The 19,141-nt window shown below is 40.9% G+C and overlaps 1 protein-coding gene across 2 annotated transcripts in view; it reads left to right on the top strand.

Annotated features, from left to right (window-relative positions):
* MDGA1 (MAM domain containing glycosylphosphatidylinositol anchor 1) overlaps positions 1-19,141 on the top strand; it is a 391,494-nt gene that overhangs the window by 304,520 nt on the left and 67,833 nt on the right. For both annotated transcript variants that reach the window (XM_063444124.1, XM_063444123.1), the window contains 3 exons: positions 6,798-6,821; positions 8,893-9,045; positions 9,365-9,517. In XM_063444124.1, coding sequence (XP_063300194.1) covers positions 6,798-6,821; positions 8,893-9,045; positions 9,365-9,517 — 330 coding nt within the window. The remainder of the gene's footprint in view (positions 1-6,797; positions 6,822-8,892; positions 9,046-9,364; positions 9,518-19,141) is intronic.

Below are 19,141 nucleotides of genomic sequence, written 5' to 3'. Positions count from 1 at the left end.
CAATCCCCCCCCCCCCCCTTTCCAGGTGGATCCACCCTCATTTGGGCACATCCAATGGAGAGAAGAGAACCTTTTTCTTCTACCAACTTTGGCGTCCTGTAAAGCGGAATGACCATAATTTGGTGATCATATCAGCTCCATTAAAGGACTCCAACCCCCGGTGGGTAGTAACCTAGATTTATATTTGAGACATTGACACGGTAGGTACATTACTCACATGGTACCCAAGTAAAATCTTTTATTGTGCTAAGGGCTGCAAATTAAGGAATTATCTGCTAAATAAGTGAAATAGCTAAACTTTGATCTTTTAGCAGTTTAGAAGATAACTCCCTAAACTGATACTTTGTAACTGCCTTCATCCATTCCCCATAGGGAATAAGGGGCACTTAAATTTCAGAAATTAAAATTTTTGGATGAAATTCAGTTCGTTCAAATCAATAATTTCCACTTTTCGGATTAACCGAAATTTGAAAATTAATGAAAGAAAATAATTTTTTCCCCCATGCACATCTCTGCCACCTTAGAATAACTACATGTATGTATACTTCATACATATTGAACAGTCAAATCCATTTACTTGGAAACCTGTATTTCTTAACACTATCATTTCTTTCTAAATATCATTGACCCCCGGGCACCCTAGGTGCACTTTATTTGGAGGTAAGTGGAAAGGCGTGGGGGCTACATATCTCCATGTATCTGTACATGAATCAGCAATCCATCTGGTGCAGTGTATGGTCACTTTCCTTCAGCGTATTTGCTGTAGAAATGGTTTAATAACCTTCAACCTTTGCTGTTGGCGTGTGATATCGGCCCAGATTTAGAGCCAACGTAAAGTCCTTTTCTTTGCTATTGTGCCCAGTGCCATTAACACAGAGAATGGATTTACTGTGCACGTTACATTCCCAAGGAGAGGAACAAATCTCCGCTCTCAGCGTGTGGCCATCCAAGGCCTGTTTGCGCAGTTCTTAACGTTCGCCTATAAACACAATTTATACCTCTATCTAAGTCTCTGAGCTGGCATTATCTTACTTGTATTTCAATTTGTATCACAAAGTTGCACTGCAACGTCTCCAATAATCTCTAAAAGAGAGACATTTACATCCTCCAGATAACCTTGACACTAAAAATGTTTGTGAACTACATTTCCCATGATGCTTAGCGCGCCTTACTGAATGTTGGCACAATGCAGGCAGTGTCTGAAAATGGAAATTTGACAGCTGGGACTGGGAAGTGATATAGTCATAGATAAGTTTAAATAACATCTGGCATCCACTGTATCAGCACTGCAGAGGAAGTCTGTCACTCTAGTCTTCTACCCGGTATACATAGTGTATCAGAGTAATTCACCAATATTCTATAAGAAATTAACTTCCTTAATTATCAGCCATTAATTGCACAGCCTACAGACTGCATAACGAGGGCCTAGATCACATGTAGGGCAGGCCATAACTTTCCCAGGCTGAGGCAGAGCTAACCCCCACCAAAACAGAGAATATGAGGACTATGAGAACAGGCACAAAAGCTTAGAGAAACTCCGTAACTTTGGTTAGTCCCCACTCAGGTATCAACATTCATTGCTCACTCGTGCCATTACCGAGTGCACCTATACCATTGCATATCAGACTGATCCCACCCAGGTTCTGAACTTCAAGGCAACCCAGAACCGAATGCCTTCAAGTTCCCTCTGCACAAGCGATTCAGCAATCATGGACAATCGTTTTGACCTTCTTTGAGCCTCTTCAGTAAGATGTACCCCTCTAGGCACAGTGAGCACGAAGTCCATGTCTGAATTATCCCTTAAGCTTAGAGAGAGCCCAAGCAAATGCATTGCAACAAAAACAACGAATATGAGAGCCAGAGCCAAGCTTAGCCGGATACTGTGCATGTCCAAAATAGTAGATAATACAAACTGACCTCACTGATTTAATGGTGTACATGTCTGTAAGGCTCAGACATATGGACAGATATGGGAACGATTTCTTCAATGCCCCTTTAGCCCATAAACTGGGTTACTCCTGTCAGCTAATTAGCCATCTGGGTGTTTATTATTTTTTTTAAAGGTGTAGTCAAGGCACCATAACTACTATATGTCAATGTAGTGTTTACAGCCATTGGACTACAGTGACATCCCCCAGTTCTTGGTTAAAATGTTTGTGATTTTTGACCAAAACCAGCAGCTTGAAGGTCTTCGTGTCTCAGCCAGCCGCTGATCTGTGCTAATGTTGAATATCACAAATAGTGTATTTCACCCCCACAAGGCTTGTGTTAGACATTTCTCAAATGTGCCCAGTAAAACATTAGTATGTGGCGTAATTCTTTCTAGAAATATTAGAATGTTTAATTAACCTAGAAATGATTTGTTATTTAAGGTTGTGTTGGTTGATAATGTTAATTTAACTGCATATGGTACTCTCATTAGGATCAGTTTGCTTTTAATTAGTGCCATCCCTTTTCATTGCATACAATTTAGAATCATTTGACCGTCTACAAATAACCATTTTATTTCTTGGTGGTACAACATTCTTAATTAACATTAGGAAGAGATCCCTAAGGATTACTATCCTACAGGGCCCTAAGCAGGTTATCAGTCTGGATCTCCCTTTCATGCTCAACACAGAGTTGGTTAATGGGGCAACTCAAATTTATGGTTCCAGGGCCAAAGTCTAAACCGCCTGGCCTTAGGTGGCTGCCTAGTATCATATTATGGTTAATCCTGATCTGCCCTGATACAAGTAGCCCTAATGGCGACCTTGAAGATAAAAATGGCCATGAATATTGATTACCAATTAACTAATGACTGAAATACCTCCAATATATCACAGGATGAGAAATGCTAGCGAATGAGGGCATATGACATCATTGTGATAGTTATTATCATTATATAAGCATATACATAAAACACGTTATTAAACTAAGAAAAAATAATATACACAAATATATACATTGTGTACATATTGATACGTGGCTGTGGTGTAAAGGCTAATTGTGTTGGATCACATGTAGGGGTTATTGTTGGATTCCCTGAGGCTTTGAAAGTTGAGCTTTTTTAATTTGCTATGAAGTTTAGCTAATAGCGTATTCAAGAACCTTATTTTCACCAATATAACTAACGAGATGTCAAGCACTTTCTATAATTAGTTTGTGTCCAGGAATGACTTTATGACTACGGTTACAGTTTAAATTGCTTTTTAGAATTATTAGGTGTTTTTTTTTTTGCAACTGGAGGATTAGAGGACTGTTTTCTGCAATTACTTCTCGGTAAGCAAGCATCATTTCCAGCATTTTAAATATTCTGATATCATTTTCAAACAATAAATTCCATCTTCTAATTCTCTTAACGCATTCAAACCCACAGGGGCTGTGCCTGCCAGTCCAAGCCACCAGTCAATTAATTTAGAAGGGCATTGAAAGCTGGTCATTGGGCCATACATATAACAAGCCAGAGTAGTAAAGGGACACTCCACAGGTCAATAAAAAAAAAAAAAAAAAAATGTTTACGCACAATGAAAACGTAAATGGATTTAACCCCTTAAGGACTGAGCCAAATGTACAAGTTGTGATCAAAACAAAACGTAAACAAAACCTGGCATTTGCGCTATATGTCTGTCCAACCGTAATTCACCTCTTTCATATTAAATGCACCCACACTTATTATATATCATTTTATTCAGGGGAAACAGGGCTTTCATTTAATATCAAATATTTAGCTATGAAACATAATTTAATATGAATAAAATAAAAAAAATGGGGAAAATAAGAATTTTTTAAAGATTTTTAGTTCTATGTGACATTTTAACTGTGAATGTCATAATACTGTTTGCTTTTACTGCAATAAAATACACATATTTGTATTCAGCGATGTCTCACGTGTAAAACAGTTCCCCCTATGTACTGGTTTTATGGTGTTTTGGGAAGATCCAGGGTCAAATATAGCGTGTTACATATTTCAGTTTTTTTCACATTCGCCAGATTGGTTATGTTGCCTTTGAGATCGTATGGTAGCCCAGGAATGAGAATTACCCCCACGATGGCATACCATCGAAAGTAGACAACCCAGGGTATTGCAAATGGGGTATGTCCAGTCTTTTTTAGTAGCCACTTAGTCACAAAAACTGGCCAAAGTTAGTGTTAATATTTGAAAATGCAAAAAACTAATTTGAACGCCAATTTTGGCCAGTGTTTGTGACTAAGTGGCTACTAAAAAAGAGTGGACATAAACCATTTGCAATACATTGGGTTGCCTACTATTGCCAATGATGTGTCATCATGGGGGTAATTCTCATTCCTGGGCTACCGTACGGTCTCAAAGGCAACAAAACCAATCTGGCGAATGTGAAAAAACTGAAAAATGTAACACGCTAGATTAGACCCTGTAACTTCCCAAAACACCATAAAACCTGTACACAGGGGGCACTGTTTTACACGTGAGATATCGCTGAATACAAATATGTGTATTTTATTGCAGTAAAAAACTGAAACGTAAGCCTTATATTTGACTCAGTAACTTTTGAAAACACCATAAAACCTGTACCTGTACATGAGGGGTACTGTTATACTCAGGAGACTTCGCTGAACACAAATATTAGAAAAACGTAAAACGTATCACAACAATTATATCGTCAGTGTAAGTGCCATTTGTGTGTGAAAAATGCAAAGAATGTCACTTTCACTGACGATATCATCGTTGTAATACATTTTACTGTTTTGAAACACTAATATGTGTGTTCAGCAAAGTCTTCCGAGTAAAACAGTACCTCCCATGTACAGGTTTTATGGTGTCTTGGAAAGTAACAGGGTTAAATATAGTGCCAGCAAATTAAATTCTCTGGTCTTTTGGCCTGGGTTGTCAGGCAGGTCCCGCTAATTGTAATTAATAAAATGACCTAATTATGTAAAATTATTACATAAATATATACGTAGAATTATTATATATGTATACGTGTGTATATATATATATATATATATATGTGTATATCTGTGTTTATAATTTTTCTAAATTATTTTTATTTATATATAGGTATATATATAGTGATATATACGTATATACTTATGTATATAGATATGTATATTATTTTGTTCTACATGTATTTTTATATCAATATATATATATATATATATTAATTTTAAAATACAGTTAGAACGAAATTACACATATATATATTTTTATTTTATTATTTTTTTATTTTTTTTACGTATTTACATGTTTATTTTATATTATATATAAATATATGTAATGATAATTATATATATATATATTTAATCAATATCATTGTACGTGTATTTTGATATTAATGTATATTTATAATTATATATTATATATTAATATTAAAATACACTTAGAAAGTAGGATGTATATTTATGATAATAAATATATATTATCTAAGTATATTTAATTTAATTTTACACTGTTTTAAACCGTTCTTAGTTTTTTTTTTTCAGACAGCAGGGGGAGTACCTGTCATTACAGGCACTCCCCCTGCTGGCAATGCCTTGGACGGCTATGCCGTCCATGTGATCGCGAGGTCCTCGCAAGGACCTCGCGATCACATGGCCCAGAGGGGTCGAAGAGGAAACAGGGGGACTCCCTGGGCTTCCAGGTAAGTCCTCATACCGCGATCGCCGAGAACGTTCTATGTCGCCCTCCGACGTTTAGAGCCGGGTCCTTAAGGACAGCATAGAACATCCCCCGTCCTTAAATGCAAACTCCAGTGCCAGGAAAACAATAAATTTTCCTGGCACTGCAGGTTCCCTCTCCCTCCCACCTCCCATCCCAGGTAGCTGAAGGGGTGAAAACCCCTTCAGGTCACTTACCTGAGACCCCGCCGATGTCCCTCGGCGGTGGTTTCGGGTCGGCGTCGCTCCTCCCTGTAATCACGTCAGCCGGTGGGCGAGACTGATCCCACCCACCAGGTGAGGAAATCTAATGCGCATGCGCGGCAATGCAGCGCACGCGCATTAGGTCTCCCCATAGCAAAGCATTGAAAAAGATTTTCAATGCTTTCCTATGGGGAATTGAGCGACGCTGGAGATCCTCACACAGCGTGAGGACGTCCAGTGACGCTCTAGCAAAGAAAACCTTTGCTATAAAAGCAGAAGTGCCCTGTAGTGGCTGTCTAGTAGACAGCCACTAGAGGTGGAGTTAACCCTGCAATGTAATTATTGCAGTTTATAAAAAACTGCAATAATTACAGTTGCAGGGTTAAGAGTAGTGGGAGTTGGCATCCAGACCACTCCAATGGGCAGAAGTGGTCTGGGTGCCTGGAGTGTCCCTTTAAGGGGTTAATTGTGCATTTTTTATATATCTAGACACAGCTTGTAACAGCTGCAGATCTCTCGTCTGCAGCCTTTGTAAGCCCTCCTCTTCTAACTCCGCCCAGTCTTTCTGTGGTTGTCCAATCACAGACTCCCAATGCAGCTCAATGAGATGTCTTTCCAAGGCACGTGCTCTGGGCAATTGCTTCCTCTTCTGTTTATCTTCACTGGGCTAAACAACCAGGAGCGGTTATCTGATTTACAGCCAGGGGGGTGTAACAAGGTTCATTTATAAAAGTAACACATCCTAAATGAAATCTGCACTTTTTGTAAAATCAAAAAAAGAGGACACACTATTCACACATAAAGCATTTCAGCAAGCTAAAGTCATTTAGGGGTTGGGGGTGAAGTGTTTAACCTCGAATTTACTGGATAGACAATGTTGATTTTCAAAAATCACTCTGCTTTCTAACAATATAGTTTGTGTACAATGGCACCAAAATAACAATGCTAATTGAGTGTTTTTGCTCTTTTTCCTTTAGCTATCAGTTATCCCAATCCGTCTGGTGAGTACCCTGGTGGATAGATGCAGTATCACAGTATTAATGTGCGAGTCACAGATTGCATAGACAGATTACGTGTGACTGTGGCAGGGTTATTAACTAACACAGAAATGGTCAGAAACTAGCATAACGTTTGATTTTTCTGATGGTGTCATTTTCTGTGTTCCTTGGAGAGCGACATCATTGGCTGAGAAGTCACTACCTATCCAGGATGTACAGAGCTCCCCATGTATACAGTAACACGTCTATAGATACATTGTATTTACACAGAAAACACCTTCCAGATATTAACAACTTCATTACACTCGTAGCATTATTATTAGTGCTAGTAATATTACTATTAAGTACAATTTACTTTCTGCTTAGATGACTATCTGGTCATTGATGCAGTTCTGCGACTTTTTAAAGTGATATGATTTTCGATTTATCCTCCATTGGGATCCAACCAAGCTAACATTAGATGTGCTATTCCGTCAGTGACAGGGTTAAACTAGAGGGCAGAAAACTGATGTTTGAGCTGAAACTTTAGAAATGGCCCCTCCCAAGGCGCCGTCGTTCCCACCGCTCATTAATTCCAAAGGAGACTTTGCAATGTGATTGTGAGAAAGGTCACTTTTAGCATTCTTGTTAGGAATAAATGAGGTGGAGAGGAAAGGCCCGTATATAATTGTTAGAGGCTTAAGTAGGAGACTATTCATCAGGCGCACACAGCTCCAAGCATTTACACCTGTTCTGCTCCTGATATTTAGTTTCTAAAATATTATTATTATTATTATTATTATTATTATTATTATTAATTAAGTTTTTTAACATAATATTTTAAGATTATTACAAGGGCATTAATTTTTTTTATACATTATATAGGTTTTGCACTGAAAAAAAAAACTGTGTAAAAAAAAAAAAGTAAATCTGTATTTTCCCAGATGTCTGTATTTCAGAGACTAGTTTTACCTTCTCCAGCTCTTCCTTATCATTTGATATTCCATACTTCCTCATCATTCTTTATTCTCCATCTATCCTTTTATTACCCTGTCTTATCTTTCTCTGTTTTTTTCGCTTCTTTTATCCATTTCCGTTTCCCCCTCTCCTGTCCTGTCTTTTTCTACCCTCATTCTTCCTACTCACCCTCTTCCATCCTTTTCCTTCCTCCTCCTCTTCCATTCTCCCTCTTTATCTATGTTAGTTATCTCCCCTTATCCATGTCAGGTATCTCACCTTATCTATGTCAGTTACATCTCCTTATCTATGTCAGTTTTATCTCCTTAACGGTCAGTTATCTCTTGTTCTCTATGCCAGTTCTCTCTCAATATCCAAGTCAGGTATCTCTCCTTATCTACATCAGTTCTCTCTCAATATCTATGTCAGTTATATCGTCCTATCTTTGTCGGTTATCTCTCCTGATCTATGTCAGTTATATATCCATATCTTTGTTGTTTATCTTGTCGTATCGTTGTTGGTTATCTCTCCTTATCTATGTAATTTTTCTCTCCGTATCTGTCAGTTATCTCTCCATATCTATGTCAGTTCTCTCTCAATTTCCATGTCAGGTATCTCCCCTTATCTTTGTTAGTAATCATGTCTTATCTTTGTCCGTTATCTATCCTTATCTTTTTTTGGTTATCTCATCGTGTCTATGTCGGGTATCTCTCCTTATCTTTGTTGGTTATCTCGTCTTATCTTTGTTGGTTATCTCGTCTTATATTTGTTGGTTATCTCAGCTTACCTATGTCAGTTTTATCTCCTTATCTGTGTCAGTTATCTCTCCATATCTGTGTCAGTTATCTCTCCATATCGGTGTCAGTTATCTCTCCTTATCTGTGTTAGTTCGTCTTATCTGTGTCAGTTCTCTCTCGTTATCTGTGTTAGTTCGTCTTATCTGTGTCAGTTCTCTCTCGTTATCTGTGTCGACCATCTCTCCTTATGTATGTCGGTTATCCCTCCATTTCCTTTTCCTTTCTCCCGTGCTATTTTTTCCGTCTTCCCTGATAAATACCTGTCATGTTCACCTAACACAAGTAGACAGCAGCTGTAATAACTGATCTGGAATATGATCTGCCACCATTTCTGTTTGCAGATAATACGTGTCACTTCGAAGATGAGAAAATCTGTGGCTTTGTACAGGATGACAATGATAGCTTTAATTGGACCCGACAGAGTTTGCTGAGTGAAAGTCCCAAGAGAACTGTTAACACCGGCCCTAAGATGGATTACAGTAACAGACGTGAAGGTAGCTACCAGCTGGACCATTTAGTATAGCTTTATCCTCCTGGATACATGGTATAAATACCTCTTACTGCTCTTTAACACGCCGTTACTTTGGTGATGTCTTAGTGTGGGCTTTGTGAGCCAGCTGAGATCCATAGTATATTTATAGTGTGCCTATTGTATACACGGTTTGGGTCAGCAATGTGGTCCTCCACTTGAATGTCATTTATTTAGAAAGTGATGGCATTGTTTTACCATATGCATAAAATCTTTTATTTTTATATCTTTTATATCTTATGTAATGTTGTTGGTAACCGTAAAGCTTTCATTCTTTCCAATAGGATATTACATGTTTATTGAAGCTTCCAGACCACGCGAAAAAGGAGACAAAGCAAGACTCATCAGCCCGTTATACAATGTAACAACGAAGTCTCAGTATCGGAAAGCACGTTACTGTGTAGCATTTGCCTTCCACATGTATGGGAGACACATAGGTGAGTGCTCAGACTATGAGACACTAGATGAATGCTGTTTGCTGTGTTCTAGAAATGATGATATTTAGTAGGTTTGGGTCAATATATACAAAAATCTGATTTGTTAAACTGTTACAAAGTTTCTATTTTCGATAATCAGATCTTTGAGTAAAGAAAAGAGGAGCCTTAACTAGCAAAAGTTAGTAGATGAAACAGACACTAAATATCCACAATTAATTGATGCTCCCAATCATTTCCTTTTGAGAAATCCTGAGCTAAATTGCCTGTTATATACTTTATGCAATTATTCATAATAATCCACATTAATTCCCCATCTCCCACAGCCTCGATCCATGTATTGAGGATTTTCCATAATTCTATCCCTTGCTGCATGGTTTATCGTAACACTAATTACATTCAAACTTCCGGTATATAAAGAGTTCTTCAATTCAGGCTCAGATTGCTAAAATGGAGCAATCAGCAGGAACTTGTTGGTTTCCATGGTGATTATTCCAGTTGTAGAACATTGGGCCACAAATGATCTTTTTAGACTATTGACTTCAATTTCTCTCTGAAATAGTTTATCCATCATTTTGTACTTTACAAAGTGGCTAAAATTTGTATGATTCATTTTTGTAACCAATGAAGCATGTCATTTGTAAATATACTGAGTAGAACATTTTTAGCTAAACACAATTCCTGACTGTCTTAATTTTTTTCTTTTAATGTAAAACATTGTCAACCTTTTATTGGAAAATACGTTTTGGATTTCCTATCTAAATTATTGATCTCTATTTTTTTTTTTACAAATTCTTTATTTTGAAGATTTATTTTTATGGGGGAGGGGGTACAGAAAAAAGAATCTGGGGATACAGGTTGGCAATACATAAATCGTTTGACATTTGTAATAAAATGGTAACAATTCTGCTGTTTGAATAAGTCTTCAAGGGTAGTTTTGTTGGTTTCTCCCTGGGATTTCTTTCTGTGGGGAAGGGGGGATACAGAAAGGAAAAGGTGGGGGTTAGGAACAGAGGTCCAGTTACATTGCATTTTCTACCTGAGACTGATTGGTGAGTACTTGCAATACATTTTGATATGCGATATCGTATACATCAATTGTGACTCCTGTCAAGGGGTTTGCGTGTAATGGGTTTTGTTATGTGTTGGGCATGGTGGGAAACTCGATGAGGCTACCATGTCTTTAATACTTGTTTCTGTTAACCTAGCTATTTTTGTTGTGACCTTTATTCAGTGTGGGCTGTTATACCATGGTTACGTCCGTGGATTTCTCTTTTCTACAACCTCTGAGCCTGTTGGGTGCATTTAGTTTCATTTGGGAGGACGGCTTTTGTTAGTGTGGGCTGTCAGAGGTGTGGGAGAAATTTAGCAGGAGTTGGGCGCAGCGGGGGAGCCCATCTACTAGAAGGACTTTTGTTGGCTTGTCTCATGCAAAAATTATTCTGTCCGGTTGGGTTCTGGATTCCGTGACTTTTCATGTTGTTGACCTGTTTTTTATGGGTCTGTCTCCTTGTGGTCTATGTTGCGTCAGGGCATACTTTGTCGTATGTCTTTGTGATGTAGTGGGGGAAGTAGGGGGGGTCTTTGTCTGTCTGAATCCTCTTGGTAGACCAGCCATGCAAGCCCAACCCCTGTATGTGGATCATATGGTTTCCAGGCCTTCTTGGAGGTGGTGTAAGGCCCTAAAGCATGATGGGTGCTTTCCCAGCTTCTTTGCGGGGGTGGCGTGAGTGTTAGGTGGTGGTACATACCTAGGGGTCATGATGGTGATTCAAGTCAGGTTAGGTAAAGGGGGTGTCACCTCACGCCTTGGTTGGCTTTTCACCTGGGGAGGTGGCATTCGAGGAGCCAGGGGTCCCAGATTTTGTGGTAGGGTTTGGTGTTGTCATGGATGAGTGCTGAGAGGCTATCCATTTTCCTAGTCTATTTCATTTTTTGCTTTACCTTGGCCATTGTGGGGATATCGGGGCTCCTCTATTTTGCGGCTATGGTTCTCTGGGTGGCTAGTGCAATTTTAGCAATGAGTTTGTTTTGTGCTCTCGGTGAGTCCCCATGGGGTTTGGACAGGAGCCAGATCCAAGGATCTAGTGGGATGTCGGTATGTAGGATTCGGGAGGTTAAATGCGCAACTTCGTGCCACAGCGGTGCTATGTGTTCGCATTCCCACCATAGGTGGATGAAGGTGCCCTTCTCCCCAAATCCCTTCCAGCACCGATCGGAGTCTGTCCCTCCCATCTGGGTGAGCTGGAGTGGTGTGAGATACCACCGCATTAGTGTTTTGTACTCCTTTTCTTTATGATTTACACATATCGATATCGAGGCGGCGTCCCATGTGGCATAATAATAAATGTTTTTAATGTTTATTAATACATTTTTCAAAAGCCCTTCTGTGGATTTTAGTATTTATATTAGCTACGTTTACTTAAGCCCTTTATTTTTATAAATATTCTACTTTGTGTTTTGTGGATTTGCAAACTTAGTTTAGGTCCCACCAGCAGAGGCCATTTGTTATTTTTTCTTCATCTCAGGGGGTAAACCATTAGGTATAATCCGCTAAAACAAAATGCTTGCAGGGGAACATGTGCATGCGTACAGGGCCAGCGCCTCTATTAGGCCAATTACGCAGTGGCCTAGGACGCTCTTTGAGAGGGGTAGTCTGCTGCAGCTGCATGTCTGGGCCGCATTGTGGAAAGTGCTTTCCCTGAGACGCGCTAGACTGGTAGACATGTCAGGTATAAGAACCTTTTTTCCCCCACAATTTTGTGAAACAAATCACTTTGGAGAGCCACCAACGTCTGTCAGCGCCTTCCCTGTTTGGCTGCCATAATCACCAGGACAAGTGCGGCTGATTTTAGACAGGAGGAGGCAGAGTGAAACTATGCACCCAATGCCACCTGTCTAGAGTCCATAGGAAGAGGCTCCACCGAGTTAATAACCATCACTATGCTTCAAAATCCCCAGCATGTGGTGAGTAACAGTGAGAGTGTGTGTGTTGTCTGTCTGTGTCAGTGAGCGTGTCTGACAGTGTGCTTATCTGTTTGTTTGACAGTGAGCTTGTCTGTCTGTATCTGTATCAGAGAGTGTGTCTGACTGTGTGCTTTCTGTCTGTGTCAGTGAGTGTGTCTGACATTGTGCTTGTCTGTGTGTTCGACAGTGAGTGTGTTTGACAGTGTGCTTAACTGTCTGTGTCAGTGAGTGTTTCTAACAGTGTGCTTGTCTGAGTGTGTCAGGTAGTCTGACAGTTAGCTTGTCTCTGTGTATCAATGAGATTTTCTCACAGTGAACTTGTATATGCATGTTTGTATGAGCGTGTCTGTCAGAGAGCTTGTGTGTGTGCATCAGTGTCAGTGAGCTCCTGTGTGTGCATATCAATATGACTGATGGTCAGTGCATTTCTGTTCGTAAGCAAAATAATTATTTAACTCCAGTACAATTATATATAAATATACACATATATAGCTATACTTCTGTACATGAATCTGTCTGTTTCTATGTATCTATTCTTTCAGTGCCGTTCACGAAATTCATTTGTGGGTCAGTCTCTGCTCCCCTATGTCTGCTCCCCTATGTCTGGCCAATAGCAGTAGTAGCCATTATATTGCATATATATTGCAGATCTACCACCTTCCTGCCAACCACTTAAGATGATTCTGATAGTACAAAATTAAGTAAATAAACAGGAAAAATTGAATTAAAAATACAGTCTGGAAAGACTAAGTAGAGAAGAAAAAGCAGAGAAATTGTGAAGACTGTGGGGTTTATTCACTAACCATCAAATTGTAGTTAAGTGAAAACTGAACTGCAACATTTAGAGCAAAATAACTGATTTGACAAATGTGTGGAACATGGTTCAGCTCACAGCCTTTTTTATGTGTTTTGTGTCTTCATCCTACTTTTCTTTACCCCCTTGTGTCACACACTCACTCGTTCATACACACACACACACACACTGACCATTACACACACACACAATGGCTCTAACGCACACAGTCTATTACACACTTGCACTGCTTAAATACACTCACTGGCTCTAACAGACACACAACCAGTCTCTTACACACACTGCTTATACACACATTTACTGGCTGTAACACACACACAATCTCTCACACACACACTGCTTTACATTCACACAGTCTCTTACACACACAGCTTATAGACACACACACACACACTAACTATTACACACACACACTGGCTCTTACACACACACACACACACACACACACACACTAACTCTTATACACACACACACACACACACACACACACTGGCTCTAACACACACACACACACACACTCTAACTCTTACATAACACACTGGCTCTAACACACACACACACACACACTAACTCTTACACACACACTGGCTCTTACACACACACACACTAACTCTTACACACACACACACACACACTGGCTCTAACACACACACATTAACTCTTACACACACACACACTAACTCTTACATACACACACTCACTCTTACACACACTAACTCTTACATACACACACTGGCTCTAACACACACACATACTAACTCTTACATACACACACTGGCTCTAACACACACGCTGGCTCTAACACACACACACACTAACTCTTACACACACACACTGACTCTAACACACACACATTAACTCTTACACACACAGACACACACACTAACTCTTACACACACACACTAACTCTTACATACACACTGGCTCTAACATACACACACTAACTCTTACATACACACACTGGCTCTAACACACACATACTAACTCTTACATACACACATTGGCTCTAACACACACACATTAACTCTTACACACACTAACTCTTACACACACTAACTCTTTCATGCACACTGGCTCAAACACACACACACTAACTCTTACATACACACACTGGCTCTAACACACACACATACTAACTCTTACATACACACTGGCTCTAACACACACACACACACTAACTCTTACACACACACACACACTGGCTCTAACACACACACATTAACTCTTACACACAGAGACACATACACTAACTCTTACATACACACTGGCTCTAACACACACACAAACTCTAACTCTTACACACAAACACAGACTTACTGTTTCTTATAGTTGCTAGACAGAGGTCCCGCTGCACTGTTGTAGCTCTCCTCCTGTCTCCACAGCAGTTGGCCGCCGGGATATGATGTCACATATCCCAGTGGCCTGTAGATCAGGAAGAGATTTGCCGCGGTCGCTCCTCGCTGTTCCGCCCCCTTCCCTCAGCAGCTGCACGTTTCCCAGCCAGCTGGATAGGTTGCTGCAGAAATTGACCGTCGGGTGCGGAGTTCTCCGTGCTCCCGCCAGTCACTCTGACATTTTTGCGCTCCTCGGGTCCTTGCACCCTAAGGCGGCCATTTGTGCCGCCTTATGGTAGCGCCGGCCCTGGTCACGTACACATTCATATGCAAACACACATGAAAAAATATATACAAACAGACTCATACGCTGACTAATATACACATACTTACATAAAAATTCACATAGATACATACACACACACACATTCATACACACAGACTCTCATATACACACTTACCTGCATTCATAAATGCTCACATAGACATATACACACACATTCATACACACAGACTCATACACAAACTTACACACATTCATAAACGCACACATAGACACATACACACAGACTCATATACACATACTTACCTGCATTCATAAATGCTCACATAGGCATATACACACACACATTCATACACACAGACTAATATACACAAACTTACACACATTCATAAATGCTCACATAGACACATACACACACACACACACATTCATACACACAAACTCATATACACAAACTTATATTCACATACTTACCTGCATTCATAAACGCTCATATAGACACACACACATTCATGCACACAGACTGATATACACATACACGCATTCACGCATTCACAAACACACATGAACAAATATATGCAAACACAGACTCACACCCTAACTCATATACACATACTTACATAAATATTCACATAGACATACACACACACAAACATTCATACACACAGGCTCATATACACAAACTTACACACATTCATAAACACTCACATAGACACATACACACACACATTCATACACACAGACTCGTATACACAAACCTGCACACATAGACACATACACACACAGACCACATGCATGCTGAGCTGACATGAAAACTGGCAGTCATATACTGTGTGTGTGCAGATTCATTTCATTGTTTCATCGAGTATTACTTTTCCGTTAAACAATCGCTTTCATTATAATGAGAGTTTCTGGGGAATAAATATTCACAACAAACCTTTTTCATGGATGATTAGATAAATTAGCGTGTAATCATTTGGGCAGCTGCCTGGCATCCTCACCAGTTACATTACTAATCATTTACGGCGATAGGCAGAGGGAGCTGCAATACCTGAATTCAGTCATGTAAAGAGGGGACAGTTAACCCTTTCTATTTGACCTCAAAGTATTATCCATTATTACGAGTTAAACTCCCATAACACTCAGCCTGCCGTTTACTCAACTCTTGCAAATTGACTTTTAGATTCCACTTATTCCGAATGAAATGAATTTGTTATATGAGGAGTTGAATGGAACAGAGCTTTGAAAGCCGCAATGAGGAACTAGCTCTCTAAGGCTTCTTGGACCATTCACATGCCCAAACTTCAATATAAAAAATCTCAATAAGTAATTGCAAGCTCTTCTGGGCAGATGGAAAGACTATATTCCATTCATGTGGCGGTCAGGGGTGGCGGTCCGGTGACCGGGACCCAGTATGCCTGATGTTGAAGTTAGGAGTCACTGTGTGGAAATGGATTATCAGGGCCTGGTGCAGGGTAACCACACGCACGCCCCCTGGTGTTGAGCACCAGCGTTTGTGCGGTCACATACCAGGGACCTGATGCAGCTTCTTGGATCCCAGGTGCCAGATGACAATATGCAGACCTCCCAGGATCTGAATAGGGAGGCTCTGCAGCAGATATGTATCCAGTACTAGAAAAAAGGCAAGACTAGAACAGGCACCAAAGAAGATAGCAAGACAAGACTAGAAGAACCCAGAACCGGAGAAGGACAGAAAGCATAACCCAGAACATGACAGGGCAAAGCATGAACTGGGAATACAAATAAAACAAGACAAGAGATACAAGGCAAAACAAGAGGAGACATAACTAATTTGTGCAATAAACATTGGAGATTTAGACATACATAAATGGCCAAGATGTATGCAGCCCACCACTGCGCCAAAGTACTCCAATTACGGTGGGTCCTAACTGCCTAGATATGCATGACTAAATAAACAACAATAAAACACACACACTACTTACCTGCAAGAATGGGTCAGAGGACATGAAACCACTGCCTGCAGGACCAGACTGAAACAAAAAGGATTAATGGAAAAGGAACAGGTGTGGCAACAAAAAACAAACATTTAAAGGAATCCAGGAGACTGGGAATTCCAGGAACGGAATAAAGGAATGAACCCAGAAAACTCAGCATAAAGAAAACCAGACACAGAATAGAATACCAGAAAACCAAGAAAAACTAAACAAGAATTGTAAAAAGAGTACTGGATACCAGAAGCCACTGCCAGAAATGATCTACAGCCAGGAACAGGATGTGACCGTGGCATAGTCTGCTACAAAGCGCTTACAATTGTCCTGCAGCAGGAGTTTGTTGGATCCATATGATGACCTGTGTTTAAAAGGTATAGTGGTGATGCCCCTGTAATCCCTGACTTACCAGCTCATTCTCCTGCCATGGGGTTAGGCAGGTCTGACGCTCAATATTGTATTACAGTGTTTGCTGCTTCGATAAAATCCCCTGGGACTAGCCCACTGTGGTATAGACAGCATCATCTCCCAGCAAACTACCAGGATTTAGGTTGCTCCCTTTCTAGCCAAAGGCAAGCATCAGCGAGAGGGGAAGGTCCTCACAAGGTACGCATCAGGGAGAGGGGAAGGTCCCCACACAACAATCCTAGACCTCCTATCGCAGTCCCCTGTCCTCCCATTATAGCTACTATACCCCCTCCCCACTAAAGCCTTACCCCCCACCCACCACAGCCTCTGTTTTCAAACTATAGTGCCTATTCCCCAACCATGGCTCCTGTCCCACCACCTTGTCAACTATCCACATCACCAAAACTCTTGTCATCCTCACTACTGTTACTCTACACCCTGGAATGCCCATAGACTTTAACAGAGCAGTGGAATGCCCAAAGGCAATAATGGAAAATAATGGAATGCCCATAGACAATAATGGAACAGAATGGAATGCCCATAGAGAATAATGGTAATAAAATATTGGAATATCCACCTCAACCCCGCTACAGCACCAAGACCCCTTTATTTCCCAAAACTCAGACCCAACACATACCCTATCACCCCAAAGCAGCATCTCCCCCACACATGCATCCCCACAAACAGATCCCTCACATACACAACCCCACACACTGCATCCGCACACACAAACTACCCCAGAATCAGCTTCATCACATACGCACAAACAACCTCACAAATGCAACACAACAAGCAGCCATCCCATATACACAACCCCACCAGCAGCATCCACACATACACACAAACAACCCCACCAGCAGCATCCCCACATACACACAAACAACTCCACCAGCAGCATCCACACATACAAACAAACAACCCCACAAGCAGCATCCCCACATACACACAAACAATCCCACTAGCAGTTCCTCACATACACACAAACAACCCCACAAGCAGCATAATGTCACAAATACATTACAACAGGCAGCCGGCCCACATACATAACTCCACCAGCAGCATCCCCACATACACACAAACAACCCCACAAGCAGCTTCCTCACATACACACAAACAACCCCACTAGCAGTTCCTCACATACACACAAACAACCCCACAAGCAGCATACCGTCACAAATACATTACAACAGGCAGCCGGTCCACATACATAACTCCACCAGCAGCATCCCCACATACACACAAACAACCCCACAAGCAGCTTCCTCACATACACACAAACAGCCCCACAAGCAGCATACCGTCACAAATACAACACAACAGGCAGGCGGCCCACATACACAACCCCACCAGCAGCATCCCCACATACACACAAACAACCCCACAAGCAGCTTCCTCACATACACACAAACAGCCCCACAAGCAGCATACCGTCACAAATACAACACAACAGGCAGGCGGCCCACATACACAACCCCACCTGCAGCATCCACACATACACACAAACAACCCCACAAGCAGTTTCCTCGCATACACACAAACAGCCCCACAAGCAGCATACCGTCACAAATACAACACAACAGGCAGGCGGCCCACATACACAACCCCACCTGCAGCATCCCCACATACACACAAACAACCCCACCAGCAGCATCCCCACATACACACAAACAACCCCACCAGCAGCATCCCCACATACACACAAACAACCCCACAAGCAACTTCCTCACATACACACAAACAGCCCCACAAGCAGCATACCGTCACAAATACAACACAACAGGCAGGCGGCCCACATACACAACCCCACCAGCAGCATCCCCACATACACACAAACAACCCCACCAGCAGCAT

The sequence above is a fragment of the Pelobates fuscus genome, chromosome 2 (genome assembly GCF_036172605.1).
Source record: "Pelobates fuscus isolate aPelFus1 chromosome 2, aPelFus1.pri, whole genome shotgun sequence".
Lineage (NCBI taxonomy): Eukaryota > Metazoa > Chordata > Amphibia > Anura > Pelobatidae > Pelobates > Pelobates fuscus.
Note: the sequence above shows the minus strand (reverse complement) of the source record. Positions and strands in the feature narration are given on the sequence as shown.